Source organism: Ciconia boyciana, chromosome 36 (genome assembly GCF_034638445.1).
Source record: "Ciconia boyciana chromosome 36, ASM3463844v1, whole genome shotgun sequence".
Taxonomy (NCBI): Eukaryota; Metazoa; Chordata; class Aves; order Ciconiiformes; family Ciconiidae; genus Ciconia; species Ciconia boyciana.
In genome coordinates this window covers 80399-105474 of record NC_132969.1, presented here as the reverse complement: position 1 = coordinate 105474, position 25076 = coordinate 80399, and the positions used below count along the sequence as shown (strand labels likewise).

At 68.8% G+C, this 25076-nt stretch overlaps 1 protein-coding gene across 1 annotated transcript in view; it reads right to left on the bottom strand.

The window, feature by feature from the left end:
- Window positions 1-1196: 1196 nt before the first annotated feature.
- SRCAP (Snf2 related CREBBP activator protein) overlaps window positions 1197-25076 on the bottom strand; it is a 50809-nt gene continuing 26929 nt past the window's right edge. Inside the window, 16 exon segments of the mRNA XM_072849075.1 lie at window positions 1197-1584; window positions 2599-3689; window positions 4043-4126; window positions 4968-5147; window positions 6084-6251; window positions 6645-6759; window positions 6851-7047; window positions 8115-8284; window positions 10794-10964; window positions 10967-10995; window positions 12371-12402; window positions 12479-12581; window positions 20168-20233; window positions 20364-20442; window positions 21371-21426; window positions 22473-22642. Of these exon segments, the coding sequence (XP_072705176.1) occupies window positions 1197-1584; window positions 2599-3689; window positions 4043-4126; window positions 4968-5147; window positions 6084-6251; window positions 6645-6759; window positions 6851-7047; window positions 8115-8284; window positions 10794-10964; window positions 10967-10995; window positions 12371-12402; window positions 12479-12581; window positions 20168-20233; window positions 20364-20442; window positions 21371-21426; window positions 22473-22642 (3099 nt within the window).

Sequence of the window (25076 nt, the reverse complement as noted above, 5' to 3'; positions counted from 1 at the left end):
GGCCCCCCAGCCCAGCACAAAGCACCTTTGCATAGATCGTGTTCAAAAGGAACCTATTTTACATGGGGCTGTACAGGGGGTCGGGCCCCCGCCAATGTACACGGGTAAAAAACGCCCCCCCTCCCCCGGCACCCCCCGGGGTCCCCCCCCGGAGCCCCGCGACTCCGCCAGCTCCCGCCGCAAGATGGCCGCCGGTTGGGATGGCCGCGGGTGGGGCGAGGGGGCTGCCGGGTGGGTGTAGCTGCCGGGGTCAAGATGGCCACCGGCTCCGACCGGCCACTGGAATCGAATGGCCGCCGGGTTTCATCTCTGCCAGGGTCAAGATGGCCGCCGGCTCCGATGTCCACTGGAGTCAAGATGGCCACCGGCTCCGACCGGCCACCGGAATCGAATGGCCGCCGGGTTTCATCCCTGCCAGGGTCAGGATGGCCGCCGGCTCCGATGTCCGCTGGAGTCAAGATGGCCGCTGGCTTGGATGTCCGCTGGAGTCAAGATGGCCGCCAGGTCCTATATCTGCTGGGATCAAGATGGCCGCCAGCGCTGGCGTCTGCTGGAGCCAAGATGGCTGCCAGGTGCCATGTCTGCCAGAGTCAAGATGGCCACCGGCTCTGATATCCACTGAGGTCAAGATGGCCGCCGAGTCTCACGTCCGCTGGGGTCAAGATGGCCACTGGCTGCGACGCTGACTGCGTTTCAAGATGGCCGCTGGTTATGACATCCATTGGAGTCAAGATGGCGGCTAGTTCCCACATCTGCCATGGTCAAGATGGCCGCCCGCGCTGCCGTCCACTGAGATCAAGATGGCTGGCAGCTCTAACATCCGCTGGGATCAAGATGGCTGCTGGCTCTGACATCACTTGGTTCAAGATGGCTGCCGGTTCTGACATCACTGCTCAAGATGGCCACTGCCGACATCACTGCGTTCAAGATGGCTGCCAGCTCTGACATCACACAGCTACTCCATGGTTCTGACATCACTGCGTTCAAGATGGCTGCCATTTCTGACATCACCGGGTTCAAGATGGCAACCGCCTCTGACATTACGGCATGGAAGATGGCTGCCGGTTGTGACATCACCTGGACCAAGATGGCCACCGCCTCTGACATCACTGCCTTCAAGATGGCTGCCGGTTCCGACATCGCCAGCTCAGCCATCACCAAGTACGAGCGCCCATTCTGACATCACAGGGTTCAAGCTAGTCGTCGCCCCTGACATCATCCCTCTGCCAAGTCGGCCATCTTGGGGTCACCTGGGCGGCCATTTTGGGATGTTCCGGTCGGCCATCTTGGGGCCCCATCGGGCATTTTGCGTGGGCCAGGTCGGCCATCTTGGGGTCACCGACGGTCATCTCGGGGTCACCCGGGCGGCCATTTTGGAGCGGCTCCAGTCGGCCATTTTGAGCGGGCGCGTCGGCCATCTTGTGGGGCCACCAGCTTGGCTGTTCTGGAGGGTCGTCTCGGTCGGCCATCTTGAGGCGGTTCCCGTCGGCCACTTTGAGGGGGCTCCTTCGAAAGCGCCAGATCGGCCATTTTGAGGGCGGGGCCAGGTCGGCCTTTTTAGGGCCGCCCAGTCGGAAGCTGCGCCTGGTCGGCCATTTTGAGGGGGCTCCAGTTGGCCATTTTGTGGGCGCCCAGTCGGCCATTTGGTAGGTGCTTGGTCAGCCATTTTGTGGGCACCAAATCGGCCATTCTGCACGCGCTCAGTCGGCCATTTTGTGGGCGCCTGGTCGGCCATTTTGTGCGCGCCTGGTCGGCCATTTTGGGCCCGTCCGCCCAGACCCTCCGGGACCAACCCCGCCGGCCATCTTGTGGCCCCCGCCCCCCGCCCCCCCCCGCCACGCCGCCCCACTCAGCCCTTCGTAGGGCCCCGGTCGGCCATCTTGCCGGCCCCCTCGGACCGCAGGGGGGCGGCCGGGCGGGTCACGTCTTGGCCTTGCGGCCGCGGACGGCCGCCACCGCCGCCGAGGGGGTGTCGGGGGGCGCTGGGGGACCCCCAGGTGGGGTGGGGGCGGCGGTGGCCGAGCGGGTGTTGGCGGCGGGGGGTGCCGCGCAGCGCCGGGGGCTGCTGCCGCCGCCGCTGCCGCCCCCGCCGGGCCGGGGCGGAGGCCGCCGTCGGCGGTGCCGGGAAGCCCCCACCCGCCCGCCGGCGCCGCTGGCGGGGGTCGCCGCCGGCCCCCCTCGTCCCCGCTCCCCCCCTCCTCCGAGGACGGCGGGGGAGAACGCCGCCGGCGCCGGCCCGGCTCCCGCTCCAGGGGGGCCATGAGGGGGGCCCCGGGGTGCCGGCGGGTGCTGCGGGGGCCGGGGCGGCGAGGCGCTGCTGTCGGGGGACGCCCGGCAGGGGCCCGCCCCCGCCGCCGCTTGCCGGGGCTCTGGGGGGCCCCCGTTGCCACCGACCCCCCCCCAGCCGGCCGCCCCCGCCGCCGTTTGCTGGGGGGGTCGTGGTGGCGGCGGCGCGGTCCCCCCCGGCGCTTGGGGGGGCGGCCCCGGCGGCGTTTGGGGGGGCCGGGGCTGGCGCCGGGGCTGGGGCTGGCGCCGGGGGGGTCGTGGCGGCGGCGCCGGGGTCGGCCGGGGACGGGGGTCTCCAGCACCGTCACCAACCGCCCCGGCAGCTGCCGCAGCACCTTGGCCGCCGGTCCCGGCCCCCGGCTCTGCCGGATCTCCACGTCAGCGCTGCGGCGGCGGCGGGGGCCCCGCCCGGCCCCGCCCGGTCCCGCCCCGCTCGCCGGCGTCCCCCCCGGCCCCTCCGGCGTCACCGGCGATGCCTCCGAGGGCGCCGGCGGCGGCGGTGACGTCGCCGGCGGCGTGGCCGACGTCGTCGGCGCTGTGTCTGGTGGCGCCGGCGCCGCCTGGGAAGGCGGGGGAGTCACCTGGGATGGCGCCGGCGCTGGGTGCGATGTCACCGGTGCCAGGTGCGATGTCGCCGGCGCCGGGTGTGACGGCGGCGGCGGCGGGGTGCTGGGCGTCACCGGTGCCTGGGACGGGGCAAGGGGCGGTTGCGGCGTCACTGCGGCTGCTTTGGTGGCTGCCGGGGCCGGTTGCGACGTCAATGGGAGCGATTGTGACGTCACCGGGGCCAGCTGCAATGTCACCGGGGGTGTTTGTGACATCACTGGGGGTGGTTGTGACGTCACCGGGGCCGGTTGCGATGACACAGGGATTGCTTGCGACGTCACGGGGGCGGCGGGCAGGAGCAGGGTCGCGTGCGACGTCGCCGGGGCGGCGTGCGACGTCGTGGCGTTGGCTTGCGACGTCACCGGGGCCGCTTGCGACGTCACCGCGTTGGCTTGCGATGTCACCGGGGCGGCTGTGGCCGCGGCCGGAGGGGCCGGGAAGGCCGGGGGACGTCCCGCTCCCGGGGGACGTGGGTGGCGTGCGGGGGACGCCGGGGCGGCCCGCGGCGACGTCGGGGCGGCCCGCGGCGGCGGCGGCGGCGTCACCCGCGGGGACGCCGGGGGGGCCCGGTTGGCCGTCCCGGCGGCCCGCAGGCGCCGGCTGGCGCGGGTGCCGGGGCGCTCGGGGAGGGGCCGGGGGGGACCCCGCACCCGCCGGGGCCGGCGAGGTCCCCCCGGGCCTTCGTCCCCCCCCGGGGCGGCGGCCGCCTCCTCCTCCTCCTCCTCCTGGGGGGCAGGCGGAAGCGCCCCCCCCCCCTTGGCCTGGTCGATGTCCTTCCGCGCCGCCTCCACCTGCTCCTGCGGAGGCAGCACCCATGGGTGCCCCCGACCCACGGCCGGACCCCGCCCCGAGTACCCCCTGCCCCACAGCGAGACCTCGTGGGTGCTCTTTGCCCCACAGCAGGACCCGCAGGTGCCCCCCAAACCATACTGGGGCACCCATGGGTGCCCCCGCCACTACCCAGGGACCTATGGGTGCTCCCTGCCCCACAGTGAGACTCCCTATGGGTGGCCCCACCCCAAGGCGGGACCCTCTGGGACCCCCACAGCCCCCCCACCCTGGCTGCTCCCTACCCCATGGCAAGACCCTGAGGGGTGCCCCCCCCCCACCCACGGGTGCTCCCCACCCACGGGTGCTCCCGTCCACGCACCTCCGCCTGCTTCAGCTCCTCGCGGCTGACGTCCTCCAGCGACGCCTCCAGGAAGTTCATGGCGTAGCGCTCGATGGGCGTCAGCTGCCGCAACGGACGCCTGGGTCCACCCAACCTCCCCCTGGGTGGCCCCAAACCTCCCCGGACGCCTGGGTCCCTCCAGACCCCCAACCACCCAGGTTCTCCTCAACCCCTGGAGACCTTGGTCCCTCCAGACCCCCAACCACCCAGGTTCTCCTCAACCTCCTGCAGACCTTGGTCCCTCCAGACCCCCATCCACCCAGGTTCTTCTCAACCCCCTGCAGACCTTGGTCCTTCCAGCTCCCCATCCACCCAGGTTCTCCTCAACCCCTGCAGACCTTGGTCCTTCCACACCCCCAACCACCCAGGTTCTCCTCAACCCCCTGCAGACCTTGGTCCTTCCAGCTCCCCATCCACCCAGGTTCTCCTCAACCCCCTGCAGACCTTGGTCTCTCCAGACCCCCAACCACCCAGGTTCTTCTCAACATCCTGCAGATCTTGGTCCTTCCAGACCCCCATCCACCCAGGTTCTCCTCAACCCCTGGAGACCTTGGTCCTTCCAGCTCCCCATCCACCCAGGTTCTCCTCAACCTCCTGCAGACCTTGGTCCTTCCACACCCCCAACCACCCAGGTTCTCCTCAAGCCCCTGGAGACCTGGGTCCCTCCACACCCCAACCACCCAGGTTCTCCTCAACCCCTGGAGACCTTGGTCCTTCCAGCTCCCCATCCACCCAGGTTCTCCTCAACCCCCTGCAGACCTTGGTCCTTCCAGCTCCCCATCCACCCACGTTCTCCTCAACCCCTGGAGACCTTGGTCCCTCCAGACCCCCAACCACCCAGGTTCTCCTCAAGCCCCTGGAGACCTGGGTCCCCCCCCAAGCCCCCCGACGCCTGGGTCCCCACCTGCTCAACCAGGGCGGCGATCTCCTGCTCGGCCTTGGAGAGTTCCTCCTCAGGCTCAGGGCCACCCCGCTCCTCCTCGGGGCTGAGGCTCTCGCTGAACTCGGCCAGCGCCGCCACCCGCTCCGCCTGCGCCTGCGAGGCCGCCCGGATGTCCTCGGGGTCCTCCGCCCCGCACAGCGCCTGGGGACAGCGGGGACGTTAAGGGGACATCAGCGACATGAGGGACATCAGGGGCCATGAGGGACATCGGAGGACACAGGGATGTGGGTGATATCAGGGACGTGGTGGACATCAGGGATATCGGGGGACGTTAGGGGCGTTGTGGCCATGAGGGGTGGTGGGGCCAGTGGGGACATGAAGGACATCAGGGGACACAGGGATGTGGGGGACATCAGGGACGTTGGGGCCATCTGAGATGTTGGGGACATCAAGGAGATCAAGGGGCTTCATGGAGACAGGTGGACATCAAGGACATGAGGGACATCAAGGGTATCAGGGGACAGCAGGGGACACAGGTATGTAGGGGACATGAAGGGACATCAGGGACATGAGGGGACATCAAGAGACATCAAGGAGATCAGGGGGACACAGGGATGTGGGGGACATCAGGGATGTTGGGGACATCTGAGATGTTGGGGACATTAAAGAGATCAAGGGGCTTCATGGAGACAGGTGGACATCAAGGACATGAGGGACATCAAGGGTATCAGGGGACAGCAGGGATATTAAGGACATGGAGATGTGGGGGACATCAGGGGACATCAAGGAGATCAGGGGACACAGGGATGTGGGGGCTATCAGGGGTCTTTGGGGCCATCAGGGACATGGGGGACATCAGGGGACACAGGGATGTGAGTAACATCAGGGGGCCATCAGGAACATCAGGGAGATGAGGGGACATCGGGGACATCAGGAACATCAGGGAGATGAGGGGACATCGGGGATGTTGGGAACATCAGGAACATCAGGGAGATGAGGGGACATCGGGGATGTTGGGGCCATCAGGGATGCTGGGGCCATCAGGGCCACCAGGGGACATGGGACATCAGGGGATGTGGGGACACGCGGTGGCATCAGGGTGATATCGGGGGGACGTGGGGTGACACGTGGCCCCACCTGCTCGAGGATGTGGGTGCGCCGGGTGGCTGCTGGGTCCTCGTCCTCATCGGGGGGGATGTCCCCGTCCCTGTCCTTGTCCCTCTCCTTGTCCTTGTCCTTCTCCTTGTCCGGCTCCCGGCGCCCTGGCTCCTCCGGCGCCATGTCGAACAGCTCCCGGATCGTTTGCTGGGGGTGGGGTGGGGTGGGGTCAGTGCCAGGCCCGGACACCTCGGTCCCCCCCGGACACCTTGGGTCCCCTCTGCCACCATCAAGCCCTTGAGATGTGGCTCCAAGGTGGGACCAGGGGGAGGTTCCTGGAGACCTGGGTCTCCATGGGGAGGTCCAAGGGTGTGGGTGCCCAGATGCCTGGGTCCCCCCGGACACCTGGATCTCCTCCTGGATGCCTGGGTCTCCTCCTGGACACCAGGATCCTCCATGCCACCATCAAGCCCTTGAGATGTGGCTCCAAGGTGGGACCAGGGGGAGGTTCCTGGAGACCTGGGTCTCCATGGGGAGGTCCAAGGGTGTCGTGGCCCAGACGCCTGGGTCCCCGCTCTGGACACCCAGGTCCTCATCTACCTGCTTGAAGTAGGCGGTGGTGAAGTTCCCCCCTTCGATGGCCATATCTCCCAGCATCCTCTTCTGGTTGGCCTTCTTGAGGATGTTCTCCTCCACCGTCCTCTCACTGATGAGCCTGAGGAGGGGACAAAGCGGTGGGGGTGAGGTGACCATGGAGGACCCAGGCGTCCAGGCGAGGACCCTGGAGTCCGGGAACTGAACGTTACCGGTAGATGTGGACATCACGAGTCTGGCCGATGCGGTGGCACCGGTCCTGGGCTTGAGCGTCCATGGTGGGGTTCCAGTCGCTGTCGTAGAAGATGACGGTGTCGGCACCCGCCAGGTTGACGCCGACCCCGCCGCTGCGGGTCGAGAGGATGAAGCAGAAGATGCGCTTGTCGGCGTTGAAACGCTCCATCAGGGCCTGCAAGGGGGGACCCGGACACCGGGGTCCCACGTTAGATGGGGGCCCAGATGCTTGGGTGTCCCCCTCTGGACACCTGGGTCACCCCTGGACACCAGGTTCCTCCCTGCCCCCATCAAGCCCTTGAGATGTGGCTCCAAGGTGGGATCAGGAGGAGGTTCCTGGACACTTGGGTCTCCATGGGGAGGTCCAAGGGTGTTGGTGCCCGGATGCCTCGGTCCCTTCCTGGACACCTGGGACCTCCATGGACACCTAGGTCCTCTCTGCCACCATCAAGCCCTTGAGATGTGGCTCCAAGGTGGGACCAGGGGGAGGTTCCTGGACACCTGGATCCCCATGCCTGGACGCCTGGGCCCTCCCTACCACTATGAAGCCCTTGAGATGTGGCTCCAAGGTGGGATCAGGGGGAGGGTCCTGGACACCTGGGTCCCCATGGGGAGGTCCAAAGGTGCTGGTGTCCAAATGCCTGGGTCCCCTCCTGGACACCAGGATCCTTCATGCCACCATCAAGCCCTTGAGATGTGGCTCCAAGACGGGACCAGGGGGAGGTTCCTGGAGACCTGGGTCTCCACGGTGAGGTCCAAGGGTGCTGGTGCCCGGACACCTGGGTCCCCCCGGACACCTGGGTCCCCTCCTGGACACCACAGTCCTCCATGCCACCATCAAGCCCTTGAGATGTGGCTCCAAGATGGGACCAGGGGGAGGTTCCCGGAGACCTGGGTCTCCATGGGGAGGTCCAAGGGTGGTGTTGCCCAGATGCCTGGGTCCCTCCGGACACCTGAGTCCTCCCTACCACTACAAAGCCATTGAGATGGAGCTCCAAGGTAGGACCAGGGGGAGGTTCCTGGAGACCTGGGTCTCCATGGGGAGGTCCAAGGGTGTGGGTGCCTGGACACCTGGGTCCCCCCGGACACCTGAGTCCTACCTACCACTATGAAGCCATTGAGATGTGGCTCCAAGACGGGACCAGGGGGAGGTTCCTGGAGACCTGGGTCTCCATGGGGAGGTCCAAGGGTGTCGTGGCCCAGATGCCAGGGTCCCCCCCAAACTCCTGGGTCCCCCCCCACCTGGCGCTGCTCGACGCGGGTGCTGCCGTCCAGGCGCAGGTAGATGTGGCCGTGGTAGGTGAGGAAGCGCTCGAGGACGTCGAGCATCCGGGTCATCTGGGTGAAGATGAGGACGCGGTGGGCCCCCGCCTTCAGGCGCCGCAGCAGCACGTCCAGCGTCTGCAGCTTCCCTGGGGGGGGACGCCGGTGTCACCGGGGGCCACCGCCAAGGGGGAGGGGCAGGGTGACCCCCCCCCCCCCCCTTCGTGATGGGGACGGGGGATGGGGTGGCGGTGTGGGGACATGCGGACACGATGGGGAGATCAATGGGGATGATACTAGGGACGTGGGGACATCAGTATGGACATGGGGACATCACTGGGGACATCACTGGGGACATGGGGACACCGGTGGGGCATGGGGAGATCAATGGGGACAATACTAGGGACGTGGGGACATCAGTATGGACATGGGGACATCATTGGGGACATCAGTATGGACATGGGGACACCGGTGGGGCATGGGGAGATCAATGGGGACAATACTAGGGACATGGGGACATCAGTGGGGACATCATTAGTGACATGGGGACATCAAGTGGGACATCAACAGAGATTCGGGGACAACACTGGGGACATGGGGCATCATGGGGACATCATTAGGGAAATGGGGACATCACTGGGGACATCATTAGGAACATGGAGCCCTAGCTGGGGACATGGGGACACTGGTGGTGACATCACTAGGGACATGGGGACTTCACTAGGGGCATCGGTGGGGACTTGGGGTCAGCAATGGGGACATCGCTGGGGACATGGGGACATCACTGGGGACACGGGGACATCGGTGGGGACATGGGGTCGTCATTAGGGACATGGGGACATCAGTGGGGACATCATTAGGGACATGGGGACATCGCTGGGGACATGGGGACATCAGTGGGGACAGCATGAGGAACATCGGGACATCACGAGGGACATGGGGACATCGGTGGGGACATGGGGTCGTCATTAGGGACATGGGGACATCAGTGGGGACATCATTAGGGACATGGGGACATCGCTGGGGACATGGGGACATCTGTAGGGACATGGGGACATCAGTGAGGACATCAACGGGGATGTGGGGACATCACTAGGGACATGGGGACATCGGTGGGGACACGGGGCCAGCACTAGGGACACGGGGACATCACAGGGATGTCATTAAGGACACGGGGACATTAGCAGGGACACGGTGACATTGGTGGGGACATAAGGATGGCACCCAGGGGGGTGGCAACAGCTCCCGTTTGGGACATGGCGGGGTGAGGATGGCACCAGGGACATGGGGACATCACTGGGGACGTCGCTGGGGACACGGGGGTGGCACTAAGGACACGGGGACATCGCTGGGGACACGGGGATGGCACTAGGAGGTGGGGAAGTGGGTGCTTGTGCCACCCCCTGCTCCCTGATGTCCCCCACGTCCTGGGTGTCCCTCATGTCCCCAACGTCCCCAACACGCCTGATGTCCCCAACGTCCTAATGCCCTTGATATCCCCAGTGTCCCCAAGTGTCCCCAGTGTCCACAGGACTGGGGAAGGGGGGATTAGGGGGAGATGGGGGACGTGGGTGCACCCCAGCTCCCTGACGTCCCGGACACCCCCAATGTCCCCAATGTCCCTGATGTCCCCAGCACCCTCAATGTCTTTGATGTCCCCAATGTCCGCAACACCCTCGATGTCTTTGATGTCCCCAACGTCCTCAGTGTCCCCAGGACTGGGGAGGGGGAACAGGGGGAGATCAGAGAAGTGGGTGCTGGTGCAGCACCCGGTTCCCTGATGTCCCCCACGTCCTCAGTGTCCCTATGTCCCCACCCCCCTGATGTCCCCAACCCCCCTGATGTCCCCAACGCCCCGGATGTCCCCAATGTCCCCCACGTCCCCGCTGTCCCCAACGTCCCCAACGTCCCCACGTCCCGCAGTCGCGCTGGCTGAGGCGCAGGTCGGGGCAGCGGGTGCCCACGCTGCGCAGCACCCAGCTCCCCGCTGTCCCCAACGTCCCCACTGTCCCCAACGCCCCCCACGTCCCCAACACCCCCAACGTCCCCAATGTCCCCAACGTCCCCCCCGTCCCCGCTGTCCCCAATGTCCCCACGTCCCGCGGTCGCACTGGATGAGGCGCAGGTCGGGGCAGCGGGTGCCCACGCTGCTCAGCACCCAGCTCCCCGCTGTCCCCCATGTCCCCAACGCCCCCCATGTCCCCAACACCCCCAACGCCCCCCACGTCCCCAACACCCCCAATGTCCCCAACGCCCCCACGTCCCTGACATCCCCAATGTCCCCAATGTCCCCGCTGTCCCCACGTCCCGCAGTCGCGCAGGTCGGGGCAGCGGGTGCCCACGCTGCGCAGCACCCAGCTCCCCGCTGTCCCCAACGTCCCCAACGCCCCCAACGTCCCAAATGTCCCCAACGTCCCCAACGCCCCCCACATCCCCGCTGTCCCCAATGTCCCCAATGCCCCCCACGTCCCCAACGTCCCCGCTGTCCCCACGTCCCGCAGTCGCGCTGGCTGAGGCGCAGGTCGGGGCAGTGGGTGCCCACGCTGCGCAGCACCCAGCTCCCCGCTGTCCCCCACGTCCCCAACACCCCCAACGTCCCCAATGTCCCCAACGCCCCCCGTCCCCGCTGTCCCCCCCGTCCCCGCTGTCCCCACGTACCGCAGTCGTACTGGATGAGGCGCAGGTCGGGGAAGTGGGTGCGCATGCTGCGCAGCACCCGGTGCAGGGCTCGCCCGCGGGGGGCCAGCTCCTCCCGCAGGCGCTGCTCCAGCTGGGCGCGCTGCCGCAGGCGCCAGGGGGGGGGCCGGCAGCTGTGCAGGGCCACCCCCGCGCCTCCACCGGCGGCAGCACGAAGATGAACCTGGGGGGGACACGACACACGGGGAGGGGACACGATTGGGGACCCCCCCCCCCCCCGCCCCGGAGGCCTGGGTCACCCCAAATTCCCTGGACGCCCCTCCCCCACCAAATACCTGGGTCCCCTCAGATGCCTGGACCCCCCCCCCAAACCCCTGGACCCCTCGCCCAGAGACCTGGACCCCCCCCCCCCAAAACCCCAGATCCCCCTAAACCCCTGGACCCCCCCAGATGCCTGAACCCCCAAAACCCTGGACACCCCTAAATCTGCTGGACCCCCAAACCCCTGGACCCCTCCCTCCCCAAACCCTGGGTCCCCCAAACCCTATGGCCCCCCAGACCCCTCCCCAGACTCCTGGGCCCCCAAACCCCTGGAGCCCCCCAAACCCCTGGCCCCTCCCTCCCCAAACCCTGGGTCCCCCAAACCCCTGGCTCCCTCCTTCAATGCCTGGGTCCCCCGAATGCCTGGGTCCCCCCAGACCCCTGGGCCCCCCAAACCCCCTGGCCCCCTCCCTCCCCAAACCCTGGGCTCCCCAAACCCCTGGAGCCCCCCAAACCCCTGGACCCCTCCTCCCTGAACCCTGGGTCCCCCAAACCCCCTGGCCCCCCCTTCAATGCTCGGGTCCCCCGAATGCCTGGGTCCCCCAGACCCTACAGCCCCCCAGACCCCTCCCCAGACTCCTGGGCCCCCAAACCCCTGGCCCCCTCCCTCCCCAAACCCTGGGTCCCCCAAACCCCTGGCCCCCTCCCCTCAATGCTCAGGTCCCCCCAAACCCTACGCCCCCCCAGACCCCTCCCCAAACCCTGGATCCCCCAAACCCCATGGCCCCCCCAGACTCCTGGGCCCCCAAACCCCCTGGACCCCTCCCTCCCCAAACCCTGGGTGCCCCCAAACACCTCGGTCCCCCAAACCTCCTGGCCCCCCTTCAGTGCTCGGGTCCCCCCGAATGCCTGGGTCCCCCCAGACCCTACGGCCCCCCAGACCCCTCCCCAGACTCCTGGGCCCCCAAACCCCCTGGCCCCCTCCCTCCCCAAACCCTGGGTCCCCCAAACCCCTGGCTCCCTCCTTCAATGCCTGGGTCCCCCGAATGCCTGGGTCCCCCAGACCCCTGGGCCCCCCAGACCCCCTGGCCCCCTCCCCTCAATTCTCAGGTCCCCCAAACCCTACGGCCCCCCGGACCCCTCCCCAAACCCTGGGTCCCCCAAATCCCCTGGCTCCCTCCTTCAATGCCTGGGTCCCCCAGACCCCTGGGCCCCCCAAACCCCCTGGCCCCCTCCCTCCCCAAACCCTGGGCCCCCAAACCCCTGACCCCTCCCCTCAATGCTCAGGTCCCCCAAACCCTACGCCCCCCCCCCCCGACGCCTGGGTCCCCCCGTACCTGTCGGGGAGGGGCTGGAGCTGCTGCAGGCGCTGGGGGGGGGCGAGGGCGGCGCGGGCCAGGGCGCCCCCCGGGGGGGCGGGGGGGCAGGGTGCAGAGCCCCAGCACCGCGCTGCCGTAGAGGGGGGCCAGCCCGCAGCGCAGCTCGTTCAGCCGCAGCAGCCGCTCCAGCCGCTCCGCCCGCCCCGCCCCGCTTCGCCTCCAGGGACTCCTGGGGGGGACACGGGATGGGGGGTGGGGGGGTGAGGTCGACCCCCCGCCAGTACCCCCAGACCCACCTTGGTACCCCCAGAGCAGCCCCAAACCTTCCCCGTCCCAGGGCAGCCCCCCCGCACCCCTGTGGGGAGGGGCACGACCCCGAAACTGGGAACCCCCACCCTGGGGTGCCCCCTGCTGGGTGTCACCCAGGACCCCCGTCACCCAAAATCTGCCCCCAGGATGTCATGCATTCCCTCCCCCGGGGGTCACCCAGCACCCCAGACCCCTCCCCTCGAGGCCCCCCCCCACCATGGAGACCCCTGGGTGCCCCCACCCATGGGTGCTCCCCTACCCTCAGGTGGCCCCCAAATCGCCCCATAAGGACCCCTGGGTACCCCCTCCTCGGTTGTCTCCCTACGGGTGCCCCCCCCAAATCCCCCTTACACCCCCATGGGTGCCCCCCCCCCCCATTGGGACCCTTGGGACACCCCCCACCCTTGGGTGCTCCCCCCCACCCCGGTTGCCCCGTACCTTCCCAGAGGGACCCCAGGGTGCTCCCCCCACCCATGGGTGCCCCCAATACCCCTTATCCCCTCATTGTGCCCCCCCCAGCACCCCTCATAGGTGCCCCCCATCCATGGGTGCCCCCACCCATGGGTGCCCCCCGTTTCCTGGGGCGCTTACCAGGTAGAAGGGGAGCGTGGCGGGGCGGGGGCTGGCGGCGGGGGGCGGCCGGTGGGGGTGGGTGCTGGGGGGCTGGGTCCCCCGGCCCCTCGGGCTCCTCCCGGGGGCGGCGGCGGCAGCGGGGGGCCGGGGGAGCCCCGGGGGGCGGCGGCGGCGACGGTGGGGCGGCGGGTGCTGTGGGTGCTGCGGGTGCTACGGGTGCTGCAGGGGAGGGGGAGAGAAGGGGGTCGGGGGGGCTGGTGGTACCCGGGGGGCACCCTGAGCCTTGGGGGGCACCCCATAGCGTGGGGGAGCACCCAGGGTGGGGGGAGCACCCATGGGTGCAGGGGGGTACCCGGGGAGGGGGCCCACAGCATATACGGGCACCCCATAGCATATAGGGGCACCCATGGGTGTTGGGGGGCACCCAGGGTTTGGGGTGGGGCCACCCAGGGGATTTGGGGCACCCCATAGCATGCAGTGGCACCCATAGGTGTTGGGGGCACCCAAGGTTTGGGGTGGGGCCACCCGTGGGTGTTGGGGGCCACCCAGGGGGATTTGGGGCACCCCATAGCATGCAGGGGCACCCATAGGTGTTGGGGGCACCCAGGGTTCGGGTGGGGCCACCCATGGGTGTTGGGGGCACCCAGGGGATTTGGGGCACCCCATAGCATGCAGGGGCACCCATGGGTGTTGGGGGGCACCCAGGGTTCGGGGTGGGGACACCCATGGGTGTTGGGGGCACCCAGAGGGGATTTGGGGCACCCCATAGCATGCAGGGGCACCCATAGGTGTTGGGGGCACCCAGGGTTCAGGGTGGGGCCACCCATGGGTGTTGGGGGGCACCCAGGGGGATTTGGGGCACCCCATAGCATATAGGGGCACCCATGGGTGTTGGGGGGCACCCAGGGTTCGGGGTGGGGCCACCCAGGGGGATTTGGGGCACCCCATAGCATATAGGGGCACCCATGGGTGTTGGGGGCACCCAGGGTTTGGGGTGGGGCCACCCAGGGGGTTTTGGGGCACCCCATAGCATGCAGTGGCACCCATAGGTGTTGGGGGGCACCCAAGGTTTGGGGTGGGGCCACCCGTGGGTGTTGGGGGCACCCAGAGGGGATTTGGGGCACCCATGGGTGTTGGGGGGCACCCAGGGGATCTGGGGCACCCCATAGCATGCAGGGGCACCCATAGGTGTTGGGGGCCACCTAGGGTTTGGGGTGGGGCCACCCATGGGTGTTGGGGGGCACCCAGGGGGATTTGGGGCACCCACAGGTGTTGGGGGCACCCAGGGTTTGGGGTGGGGCCACCCATGGGTGTTGGGGGGCACCCAGGGGGATTTGGGGCACCCCATAGCATGCAGGGGCACCCATAGGTGTTGGGGGGCACCCAGGGTTCAGGGTGGGGCCCCCCGTGGGTGTTGGGGGGCCCCCAGGGGGATTTGGGGCACCCCATAGCATGTTAGGGGCACCCATGGGTGTTGGGGGGCACCCAGGGTTCGGGGTGGGGCCACCCAGGGGGATTTGGGGCACCCCATAGCATATAGGGGCACCCATGGGTGTGGTGGGCACCCAAGGACATGTGGGGCACCCCCCCAGCATGGGGGGGCCCCCAGGAGAGCGGGGGGCCCCCACGGGTGCAGAGGGGCACGCAAGGGCACGTGGGAGCACCCATGGGTGTGGGGGCACCCACGGCCACGTGGGACCCCCAGAAGAATGGGGTAGGGCCCCAAAGGGGGGGGGGGCACCCATGGGTGCTGGGGGAGGGGGTCAGACACTCACCCATCAGATCGGGGCCGGCGGCGGCTGTGGTGGCGGCGGCAGGGGGGACGCCGGCGGGGGGCGCGGGCAGCACCCGCAGCAGGGGTCGCCCGGGGGGCCGGGGGGTCGGGGTGCGGGTGGGGGTGCTGGGGGGGGCGGGGGGCTGCCAGCCCGTCGCGGGGTGCCTGCCGCACCACGATCTTCACCACCCCCGCTGTTCACCAGCGGCGTCGGCACTGCGGGAGGGGGACAGGAGCGTCACCCCCCCCAAAAAAAGCCCCCCAAGCCCTCCCGGGCACCCAGAGGGTCCTGAGAGCGTTCTGGGGGTCCCAGGGCACCCAAGGGTGGCCTGAGGGTACTCAGGGGGTCTAGGGAGGGCTCAGGGGCACCCAAAGGGGTCCTGGGGCATCTGGGGGGCTTGGGGCACCCAAAGGGGTCCTGAGGCATCTGGGGGGGCTCGGGGCACCAAAAGGGGTCCTGGGGCGGACTCTGGGACACCCAAAGGGGTCCTGGGGCATCTGGGGGGGCTCGGGGCACCCAAAGGGGTCCTGGGGCATCTGGGGGAGCTCAGCGGCACCCAGGAGGGGTACAAGGGCACCCAAAAGGAGTCCTGGGGGGGTCCTAGGAGCACCCAAGGGGGTCCTGGGGTGTCCCAAGGGGGCTCAGGGGCACCCAGAGGGATCTTGGGGCACCCAGAAGGGTCTATGGGGGGTCAGGGGCACCCAGAAGGGTCCTGAGAGCGTTCTGGGGTCCCAGGGGCACCCAAGGGTGGCCTGAGGGTACTCAGGGGGTCTAGGGAGGGCTCAGGGGCACCCAAAGGGGTCCTGAGGCATCTGGGGGGGCTCGGGGGCACCCAAAGGGGTCCTGGGGCGGACTCTGGGACACCCAAAGGGGTCCTGGGGCATCTGGGGGGCTCAGGGGCACCCAAAGGGGTCCTGAGGCATCTGGGGGGGCTCGGGGGCACCCAAAGGGGTCCTGGGGCATCTGGGGGAGCTCAGCGGCACCCAGGGGGTACAAGGGCACCCAAAAGGAGTCCTGGGGGGTCCTAGGAGCACCCAAGGGGTCCTGGGGTGTCCCAAGGGGGCTCAGGGGCACCCAGAGGGATCTTGGGGGCACCCAGAAGGGTCTATGGGGGGGGTCAGGGGCACCCAGAAGGGTCCTGAGAGCGTTCTGGGGGTCCCAGGGAGCACCCAAGGGTGGCCTGAGGGTACTCAGGGGGTCTAGGGAGGGCTCAGGGGCACCCAAAGGGGTCCTGGGGCATCTGGGGGGCTCAGGGGCACCCAAAGGGGTCCTGAGGCATCTGGGGGGGCTCGGGGGCACCCAAAGGGGTCCTGGGGGGACTCTGGGACACCCAAAGGGGTCCTGGGGCATCTGGGGGGGGCTCAGGGGCACCCAAAGGGGTCCTGGGGCATCTGGGGGGCTCGGGGCACCCAAAGGGGTCCTGGGGGGCTCCGGGGCACCCAAAGGGGTCCTGGGGCATCTGGGGGGGCTCAGGGGCACCCAAAGGGGTCCTGAGGCATCTGGGGGGGCTCGGGAGCACCCAAAGGGGTCCTGGGGGGCTCTGGGGCACCCAAAGGGGTCCTGGGGCATCTGGGGGGGCTCAGGGGCACCCAAAGGGGTCCTGAGGCATCTGGGGGGCTCGGGAGCACCCAAAGGGGTCCTGGGGCATCTGGGGAGCTCAGCAGCACCCAGGGGGTACAAGGGCACCCAAAAGGAGTCCTGGGGGTCCTAGGAGCACCCAAGGGGGTCCTGGGGTGTCCCAAGGGGCTCAGGGGCACCCAGAGGGATCTTGGGGGCACCCAGAGGGGGTCTAGGGAGGGCTCAGGGGCACCCAAAGGGGTCCTGGGGCATCTAGGGGGGCTCGGGGGCACCCAAAGGGGTCCTGGGGCGGACTCTGGGACACCCAAAAGGGTCCTGGGGCATCTGGGGGGGCTCGGGGGCACCCAAAGAGGTCCTGGGGCATCTGGGGGGGGGCTCAGGGGCACCCAAAGGGGTCCTGAGGCATCTGGGGGCTCGGGGGCACCCAAAGGGGGTCCTGAGAGCGTTCTGGGGGTTCCAGGGGCACCCAAGGGTGGCCTAAGGGTAATCAGGGGGTCTAGGGAGGGCTCAGGGGCACCCAAAGGGGTCCTGGGGTATCTGGGGGGCTCAGGGGCACCCAAAAGGGGTCCTGGGGGGGGCTCTGGGGCACCCAAAGGGGTCCTGGGGCATCTGGGGGGGCTCAGGGGCACCCAAAGGGGTCCTGAGGCATCTGGGGGGGCTCGGGAGCACCCAAAGGGGTCCTGGGGGGCTCTGGGGCACCCAAAGGGGTCCTGGGGCATCTGGGGGGGGCTCAGGGGCACCCAAAGGGGTCCTGAGGCATCTGGGGGGGCTCGGGAGCACCCAAAGGGGTCCTGGGGGGCTCTGGGGCACCCAAAGGGGTCCTGGGGCATCTGGGGGGGCTCGGGGGCACCCAAAGGGGTCCTGGGGCATCTGGGGGAGCTCAGCGGCACCCAGGGGGTACAAGGGCACCCAAAAGGAGTCCTGGGGGGTCCTAGGAGCACCCAAGGGGTCCTGGGGTGTCCCAAGGGGGCTCAGGGGCACCCAGAGGGATCTTGGGGGCACCCAGAAGGGTCTATGGGGGGGTCAGGGGCACCCAGAAGGGTCCTGAGAGCGTTCTGGGGGGTCCCAGGGGCACCCAAGGGTGGCCTGAGGGTACTCAGGGGGTCTAGGGAGGGCTCAGGGGCACCCAAAGGGGTCCTGGGGCATCTGGGGGGGCTTGGGGGCACCCAAAGGGGTCCTGAGGCATCTGGGGGGCTCGGGGGCACCCAAAGGGGTCCTGGGGCGGACTCTGGGACACCCAAAGGGGTCCTGGGGCATCTGGGGGGCTCAGGGGCACCCAAAGGGGTCCTGAGGCATCTGGGGGGCTCGGGGGCACCCAAAGGGGTCCTGGGGCATCTGGGGGGAGCTCAGCGGCACCCAGGAGGGGTACAAGGGCACCCAAAGTAGTCCTGGGGGGGTCCTAGGAGCACCCAAGGGGGTCCTGGGGTGTCCCAAGGGGGCTCAGGGGCACCCAGAGGGATCTTGGGGGCACCCAAAGGGGTCCTTGGGGGTCCTAGGAGCACCCAAGGGGGCTTAGAGGCACCCTGAGGGATCCTGGGGGTTCGAGGGGGCTCAGGGGCACCCAGGGGGTCCTGGAGGCCCCCAGAGGGGTTATGGGGGCACCCAAAGCTGTCTGGGAGGGGTCCCAGAGGCACCCAGAGGGGTCCTGAGAGCGTTCTGGGGGGTCCCAGGGGCACCCAAGGGTGTCCCGAGGGTACTCAGAGGAGTCTAGGGAGGGCTCAGGGGCACCCAAAGGGGTCCTGGGGCATCTGGGGGAGCTCAGCGGCACCCAGGGGGTACAAGGGCACCCAAAAGTAGTCCTGGGGGTCCTAGGAGCACCCAAGGGGGTCCTGGGGTGTCCCAAGGGGGCTCAGGGGCACCCAGAGGGATCTTGGGGGCACCCAAAGGGGTCCTTGCGGGTCCTAGGAGCACCCAAGGGGGCTTAGAGGCACCCTGAGGGATCCTGGGGGGTTCGAGGGGGCTCAGGGGCACCCAGGGGGTCCTGGAGGCCCCCAGAGGGGTTATGGGGGCACCCAAAGCTGTCTGGGAGGGGTCCCAGAGGCACCCAGAGGGGTCCTGAGAGCGTTCTGGGGGGTCCCAGGGGCACCCAAGGGTGTCCCGAGGGTACTCAGAGGAGTCTAGGGAGGGCTCAGGGGCACCCAAAGGGGTCCTGGGGCATCTGGGGGGCTTGGGGGCACCCAAAGGGGTCCTGGGGCATCTGGGGGGCTCGGGGGCACCCAGGCGGGGTCCTGAGGGCACCCAGAGAGGTTACAGGGGCACCCAAAGGGGTCCTGGGGGTCCTAGGAGCACCCAAGGGGCTCCTGGGGGTCGAGGAGGTCTCAGGGGCACCCAGGGGGTCCAGGAGACCACCAGAGGGGTTAAGGGGCACCCAAAGGTGTCTGGGAGGGGTCCCAGAGGCACCCAGAGGGGTTAGGGGGTCCCTGGGGGCACCCAGAGAAATCTGTGGGGTCCAGGGGCACCCAGACTGGTCTTGGGGGGGCTCAGGGGCACCTAGATGGGTCCTGGGGGACCCAGGGTGGTCCTGGGGGTCCCAGGGGCTTAGGGGCACCCAGAGGAGGGCTAAGGGGTCCCAAGGGGGCCCAGGGGCATCTTGGGGGTCCCAGGGGGACCTAAGGGTGTTGGGGTGGGGGTCCCAGAGGCACCCAGGGGGTCTGGGTGGGACTCAGGGGCACCCAGAGGGGTCCCAGCAACTTGGGGGGGGCACCCAGAGACCCCCACCCCTTTCTTACCTTGGGCGGCGGTGATGGGGAGGCCGATGGTGGGAGGGGGCTGGGGGGTCCCGGCGGGGGACCCCTGCGGGGGCCGGGGGGCGACGGGGGCCGGCAGGGTGCCGTGGGCGGGGGGGCCCAGGAGCGGGTGCTGCCCCCCAGCCGCTACCAGATGCACCACGTTCCCTGGGGGGAGGGCAGGGGGGAGTCAGGGCGCACCCCAAAACCCCCTGTGCCCCCCAAAACTGGGGGGGGGCCAGCTCTTTGTTCAGGGCCCCACCCATCCATATAGGGGTGCCCACCCGCTTTTGGGGAGCCCCACCCCCCCTTTGGGGTCCCCCCCACCCATTTTTGGGTCCCACACCTCTCTTTGGGGCCCCTACCTTTAGGGGTCCCCACCCACCTTTGGGGGGCCACCCCACCCATCTCAGGGCCCCCCCATTTTAGGGTCCCCCACCCACCCATCTCAGGGCCCCCCACCTATCTCAGGGTCCCCCCACCCATTTTAGGGTCCCCCACCCACCCATCTCAGGGTCCCCCCCATCATCGGGGCACCCCTCCCTCTTTTGGAGGTCTCCACCTATTTTGGGGTTGTGCCCCCCCAACCTGGGCTCACCCCATAAGGAAGGAACCCCCACTTTGGGGTACAGCTGGGGGGGGTCACCCCATCCCCCCATAAGCCCCCTCCCCAACTTAGCAGGGGGGTGGAAGGGGCTACTCCCCCCAAAAGCGGGGGGCAGGCGGCGGAAGGGGGAGGGGGGTCCCCAACTTACGTGGGAGGCCGCGGGGGGCGAGGGCCAGGTGCCGCAGGGGCGGCCAGGGTGAGTTTGCTGCCCTGCAGCTGCAGGGTGAGGGGCTTGGCCCCCCGGGGCCGCCCCCGGGGTCCCCCGGCCTCTGGGCCAGCGCCGCCAGTTGCCCGATGCTCACCACCTCGCCGGCTACAGGGGGGGGAGGAAACAACACGTATTTAGGGGACCCCCTTTAAATTATTGGGGGGGGCAAAATAGGAGGAGGGGTGATTGGGGGAGGGGTGTTTTGGGGGAGGGGAGTGTTTGGGGGGCTACTCACAGGGCAGGCGGGCCTGCATGTCGGGGCCAGCAGGAGACGCTGCGGGCCGGGGCCGGGCAGGGCGTAGGCGGCCAGGGGGCCCCCTTGCCCCAAGGTGGGGTTGGGGGGCTGGGGGCGGGGGGCGCCCGCCGCGGGGGGAGCGGCCAGGGGAGCGGGCGGCAGGGCTGCGGGAGGGAAGGGGTTAATGGAGGGGGGAGGCCCCGCCCACGGGGCAGAAGGCCCCGCCCACGCGGTGCAAAGCCCCGCCCACACAGTGCCCCCTTGCTTAGTGCCCAGGGCGAGGGCTGGCCCCGCCTCCTTTACAAGCCCCACCCACTCAGATAATGGCTTCTAAGCCACACCCCTCTCCGGCCCCACCCCACCCAGCTCCGCCTCCTGCGCTGATCATTAATGCCCCTAAGCCCCGCCCCTCTTAAGCACCTCCCAGTCCCCAGCTCTGCCCATTGGCCAAGCCCCGCCTCCTCCCACCAGACCACGCCCCACCTTTAAGGCCCGCCCACCTCAGACCGCCCACCTTGCCCCTCAAACCACGCCCACCTTCCAAGCCCCACCCCTCAACCTCAAACCACCCCCCTCCCAGGCTCCGCCTCTCCGTAAGCCCCTCCCACCCCTCCCCAGGCCCCACCCCCCCACCGAGCCCTGCCCTCTCACCGTGGGCGGGGCCGGCGGGGGGCGGGGCCAGTGCAGGCAGGAGGGTGGGGGGGCCGGGGAGGGGCCGCCAGGGCCAATCCCAGCCCCAGCCCCAGCCCCGCCCCCCCGGGGGGGAGCAGGGGGGCGGTGGCAGCGGCGGGGGGCGGAGCCCCGCCGGCGGGGGCGGGGCCTACGGCAGGGGGCGGGCGCCAGCAGGGCGGGAGCCAAGGTCACGCCGGGAGGGGCGGGAGCCACCAGCACGGGGGGGGGGCCGGCGGGCGGGGGGCGTGTCCGGCGGGCGGGGGGCGTGTCCGGCGGGCGGGGGCGGGGCCGAGGGGCAGCACCCCAGGGGGCGGGGGGGCCCCCCCCGGGGCGGGGGCTGTTGAGCAGCAGCAGGGCCCGGCTCTCCGCCTTCGGCACCGGCTGCAGCATCCTGGGGGGGCAGGGGGGCAGGGGGGTCAGGGGGTCCCCCGCCCCCCATCATCTGGGGTACCGTGACCCCCCTCAGGAACCCCAACACCCCCGGGCACCCCAAATTCCCCAGGGTGCTGGCACAACCACACACCCCCCAGGCACCCTGACTCCCTGGGGGTCCTGTCACACCCCCACCCCCCAGGGCGATGTCCCCAAGGGCCCCACCCCGTGCTAGGGACCCCAAGCCACCCCTGGTGGCCACAAGGCCATCCCAAGTGGCCCCAGGGTCCCTCCGTCACCCACGTGTCCCCAAGGGGTCCCTGGTGGCCCCAAGGCCATCCCAAGTGGCCCCAAGGCTCCCCTGGTGGCCCCAAGGCTTCTCCATCACCCACGTGTCCCCAAGGGGTCCCTGGTGTCCCCAAGGTCCCTCCATCACCCAAGTGTCCCCAAGGTCCCTCCATCACCCACGTGTCCCCAAGGGGTCCCTGGTGGCCCCAAGGTCCCTCCATCACCCACGTGTCCCCAAGGCTCCCCTGGTGGCCCCAAGGTCCCTCCATCACCCAAGTGTCCCCAAGGGGTCCCTGGTGGCCCCAAGGTGTCTCCATCACCCACGTGTCCCCAAGGGGTCCCTGGTGGCCCCAAGGTCCCTCCATCACCCACGTGTCCCCAAGAAGCCCCTGGTGTCCCCAAGGGCCCCACCACCATGGCAGTCACCCCAAGGCCATCCCAGTGTCCCCAAGGCCCCCTCGGTGTCTCCACGTTCCCCCCATCACCCAAGTGTCCCCAAGGGGCCACTGCTGTCCCCAAAACCGCCACCACCATCCCAGTGACCCCAAAATGCCCATGGTGTCCCCAAGGCCACCCCGGTGTCCCCAAAGCTCCCTGGTGTCCTCAAGGCCCCCTTGGTGTCCCCAGGGCTGCCCTGGTGTCTCCAAGTTCTCCCCATCACTCCAGTGTCCCCAAGGGGGTCCCTGGTGTCCCCAAGGGCCCCACCACCACCTCAGTGCCCCCGAGCCACCCACGGTGTCCCCAAGGCCACCCCAGCGTCCCCGTCGTCCCCCTCACCGGTTGACTTTCATGCGGACGGGCTTGGGGCGCGGCGGGGGGTCGGGAGCAGCGGCGACGTCCTCGACCAGGCGACGTGTCACCCGCCAGCGGGGCAGGAAGGTGTCGGCGGCGTAGCGGGACACCCGGCCCTCCAGGGCCACCAGGTCGAACAGCCCCATGTCCACGTGCTGCGGGGACACCGTGGGGACGTCACCTGCTGTCCCCCACCCTCGCCACGGCCCCGGAGTCTTGGGCATGGTGGCATCTCAGACCTTCACCTGTGTCCCCCTACAGCCCCAAGAGCTGCCACCACAGGGTCATGGTGGTGGCCCTGGGTGCTGGTGACAATGACAGGGTGGCCTGGGTCACCTCGGGTTGTCTCTATGTCACCTGTGTCCCCATAAACCTGGTCATGGGGATCTTGAGCCATGTGGCTGCTGCGTCCCCATATCCTCTATGTCCCCAGAAGTGCCACCACAAGGTCACCCTGGTGCCTCCACCCCCACAGAAGTGCCACCACAAGGCCACCATGGTGCCTCCACCTCCCCAGAAGTGCCACCACAAGGCCACCATGGTGCCTCCATCCCCACAGAAGTGCCACCACAAGGCCACCATGGTGCCTCCGCCTCCCCAGAAGTGCCACCACAAGGCCACCATGGTGCCCCCACCTCCCCAGAAGTGCCACCACAAGGTCACCCTGGTGCCTCCACCTCCCCAGAAGTGCCACCACAAGGCCACCCTGGTGCCTCCGCCTCCCCAGAAGTGCCACCACAAGGCCACCCTGGTGCCCCCACCTCCCCAGAAGTGCCACCACAAGGCCACCATGGTGCCTCCACCTCCCCAGAAGTGCCACCACAAGGCCACCATGGTGCCCCCACCTCCCCAGAAGTGCCACCACAAGGCCACCCTGGTGCCTCCAACTCCCCAGAAGTGCCACCACAAGGCCACCATGGTGCCTCCATCCCCACAGAAGTGCCACCACAAGGCCACCATGGTGCCTCCAACTCCCCAGAATTGCCACCACAAGGCCACCCTGGTGCCTCCGCCTCCCCAGAAGTGCCACCACAAGGCCACCCTGGTGCCTCCAACTCCCCAGAAGTGCCACCACAAGGCCACCATGGTGCCTCCATCCCCACAGAAGTGCCACCACAAGGCCACCCTGGTGCCTCCAACTCCCCAGAAGTGCCACCACAAGGCCACCATGGTGCCTCCACCCCCACAGAAGTGGCACCACAAGGTCACCCTGGTGCCTCCAACTCCCCAGAAGTGCCACCACAAGGTCACCCTGGTGCCTCCACCCCCACAGAAGTGCCACCACAAGGCCACCATGGTGCCTCCACCCCCACAGAAGTGCCACCACAAGGCCACCATGGTGCCTCCGCCTCCCCAGAAGTGCCACCACAAGGCCACCATGGTGCCTCCATCCCCACAGAAGTGCCACCACAAGGCCACCATGGTGCCTCCACCTCCCCAGAAGTGCCACCACAAGGCCATCCTGGTGCCTCCACCTCCCCAGAAGTGCCACCACAAGGCCACCCTGGTGCCCCCACCTCCCCAGAAGTGCCACCACAAGGCCACCATGGTGCCCCCACCTCCCCAGAAGTGCCACCACAAGGCCACCATGGTGCCTCCACCCCCACAAAAGTGCCACCACAAGGTCACCCTGGTGCCTCCAACTCCCCAGAAGTGCCACCACAAGGCCACCATGGTGCCTCCACCCCCACAGAAGTGCCACCACAAGGCCACCCTGGTGCCTCCAACTCCCCAGAAGTGCCACCACAAGGCCACCATGGTGCCTCCAACTCCCCAGAAGTGCCACCACAAGGTCACCCTGGTGCCTCCATCCCCACAGAAGTGCCACCACAAGGCCACCATGGTGCCCCCACCTCCCCAGAAGTGCCACCACAAGGCCACCCTGGTGCCTCCGCCTCCACAGAAGTGCCACCACAAGGCCACCATGGTGCCTCCGCCTCCCCAGAAGTGCCACCACAAGGCCATCCTGGTGCCTCCAACTCCCCAGAAGTGCCACCACAAGGTCACCCTGGTGCCTCTACTTCCCCAGAAGTGCCACCACAAGGCCACCATGGTGCCTCCACCCCCACAGAAGTGCCACCACAAGGCCATCCTGGTGCCTCCAACTCTCCAGAAGTGCCACCACAAGGCCACCATGGTGCCTCCACCCCCACAGAAGTGCCACCACAAGGTCACCCTGGTGCCTCCACCTCCCCAGAAGTGCCACCACAAGGCCACCATGGTGCCTCCACCCCCACAGAAGTGCCACCACAAGGCCATCCTGGTGCCTCCAACTCTCCAGAAGTGCCACCACAAGGCCACCATGGTGCCTCCACCCCCACAGAAGTGCCACCACAAGGCCACCATGGTGCCTCCGCCTCCCCAGAAGTGCCACCACAAGGTCACCCTGGTGCCTCCACCCCCACAGAAGTGCCACCACAAGGCCACCATGGTGCCTCCACCCCCACAGAAGTGCCACCACAAGGCCACCATGGTGCCTCCGCCTCCCCAGAAGTGCCACCACAAGGCCACCATGGTGCCCCCACCTCCCCAGAAGTGCCACCACAAGGTCACCCTGGTGCCTCCACCTCCCCAGAAGTGCCACCACAA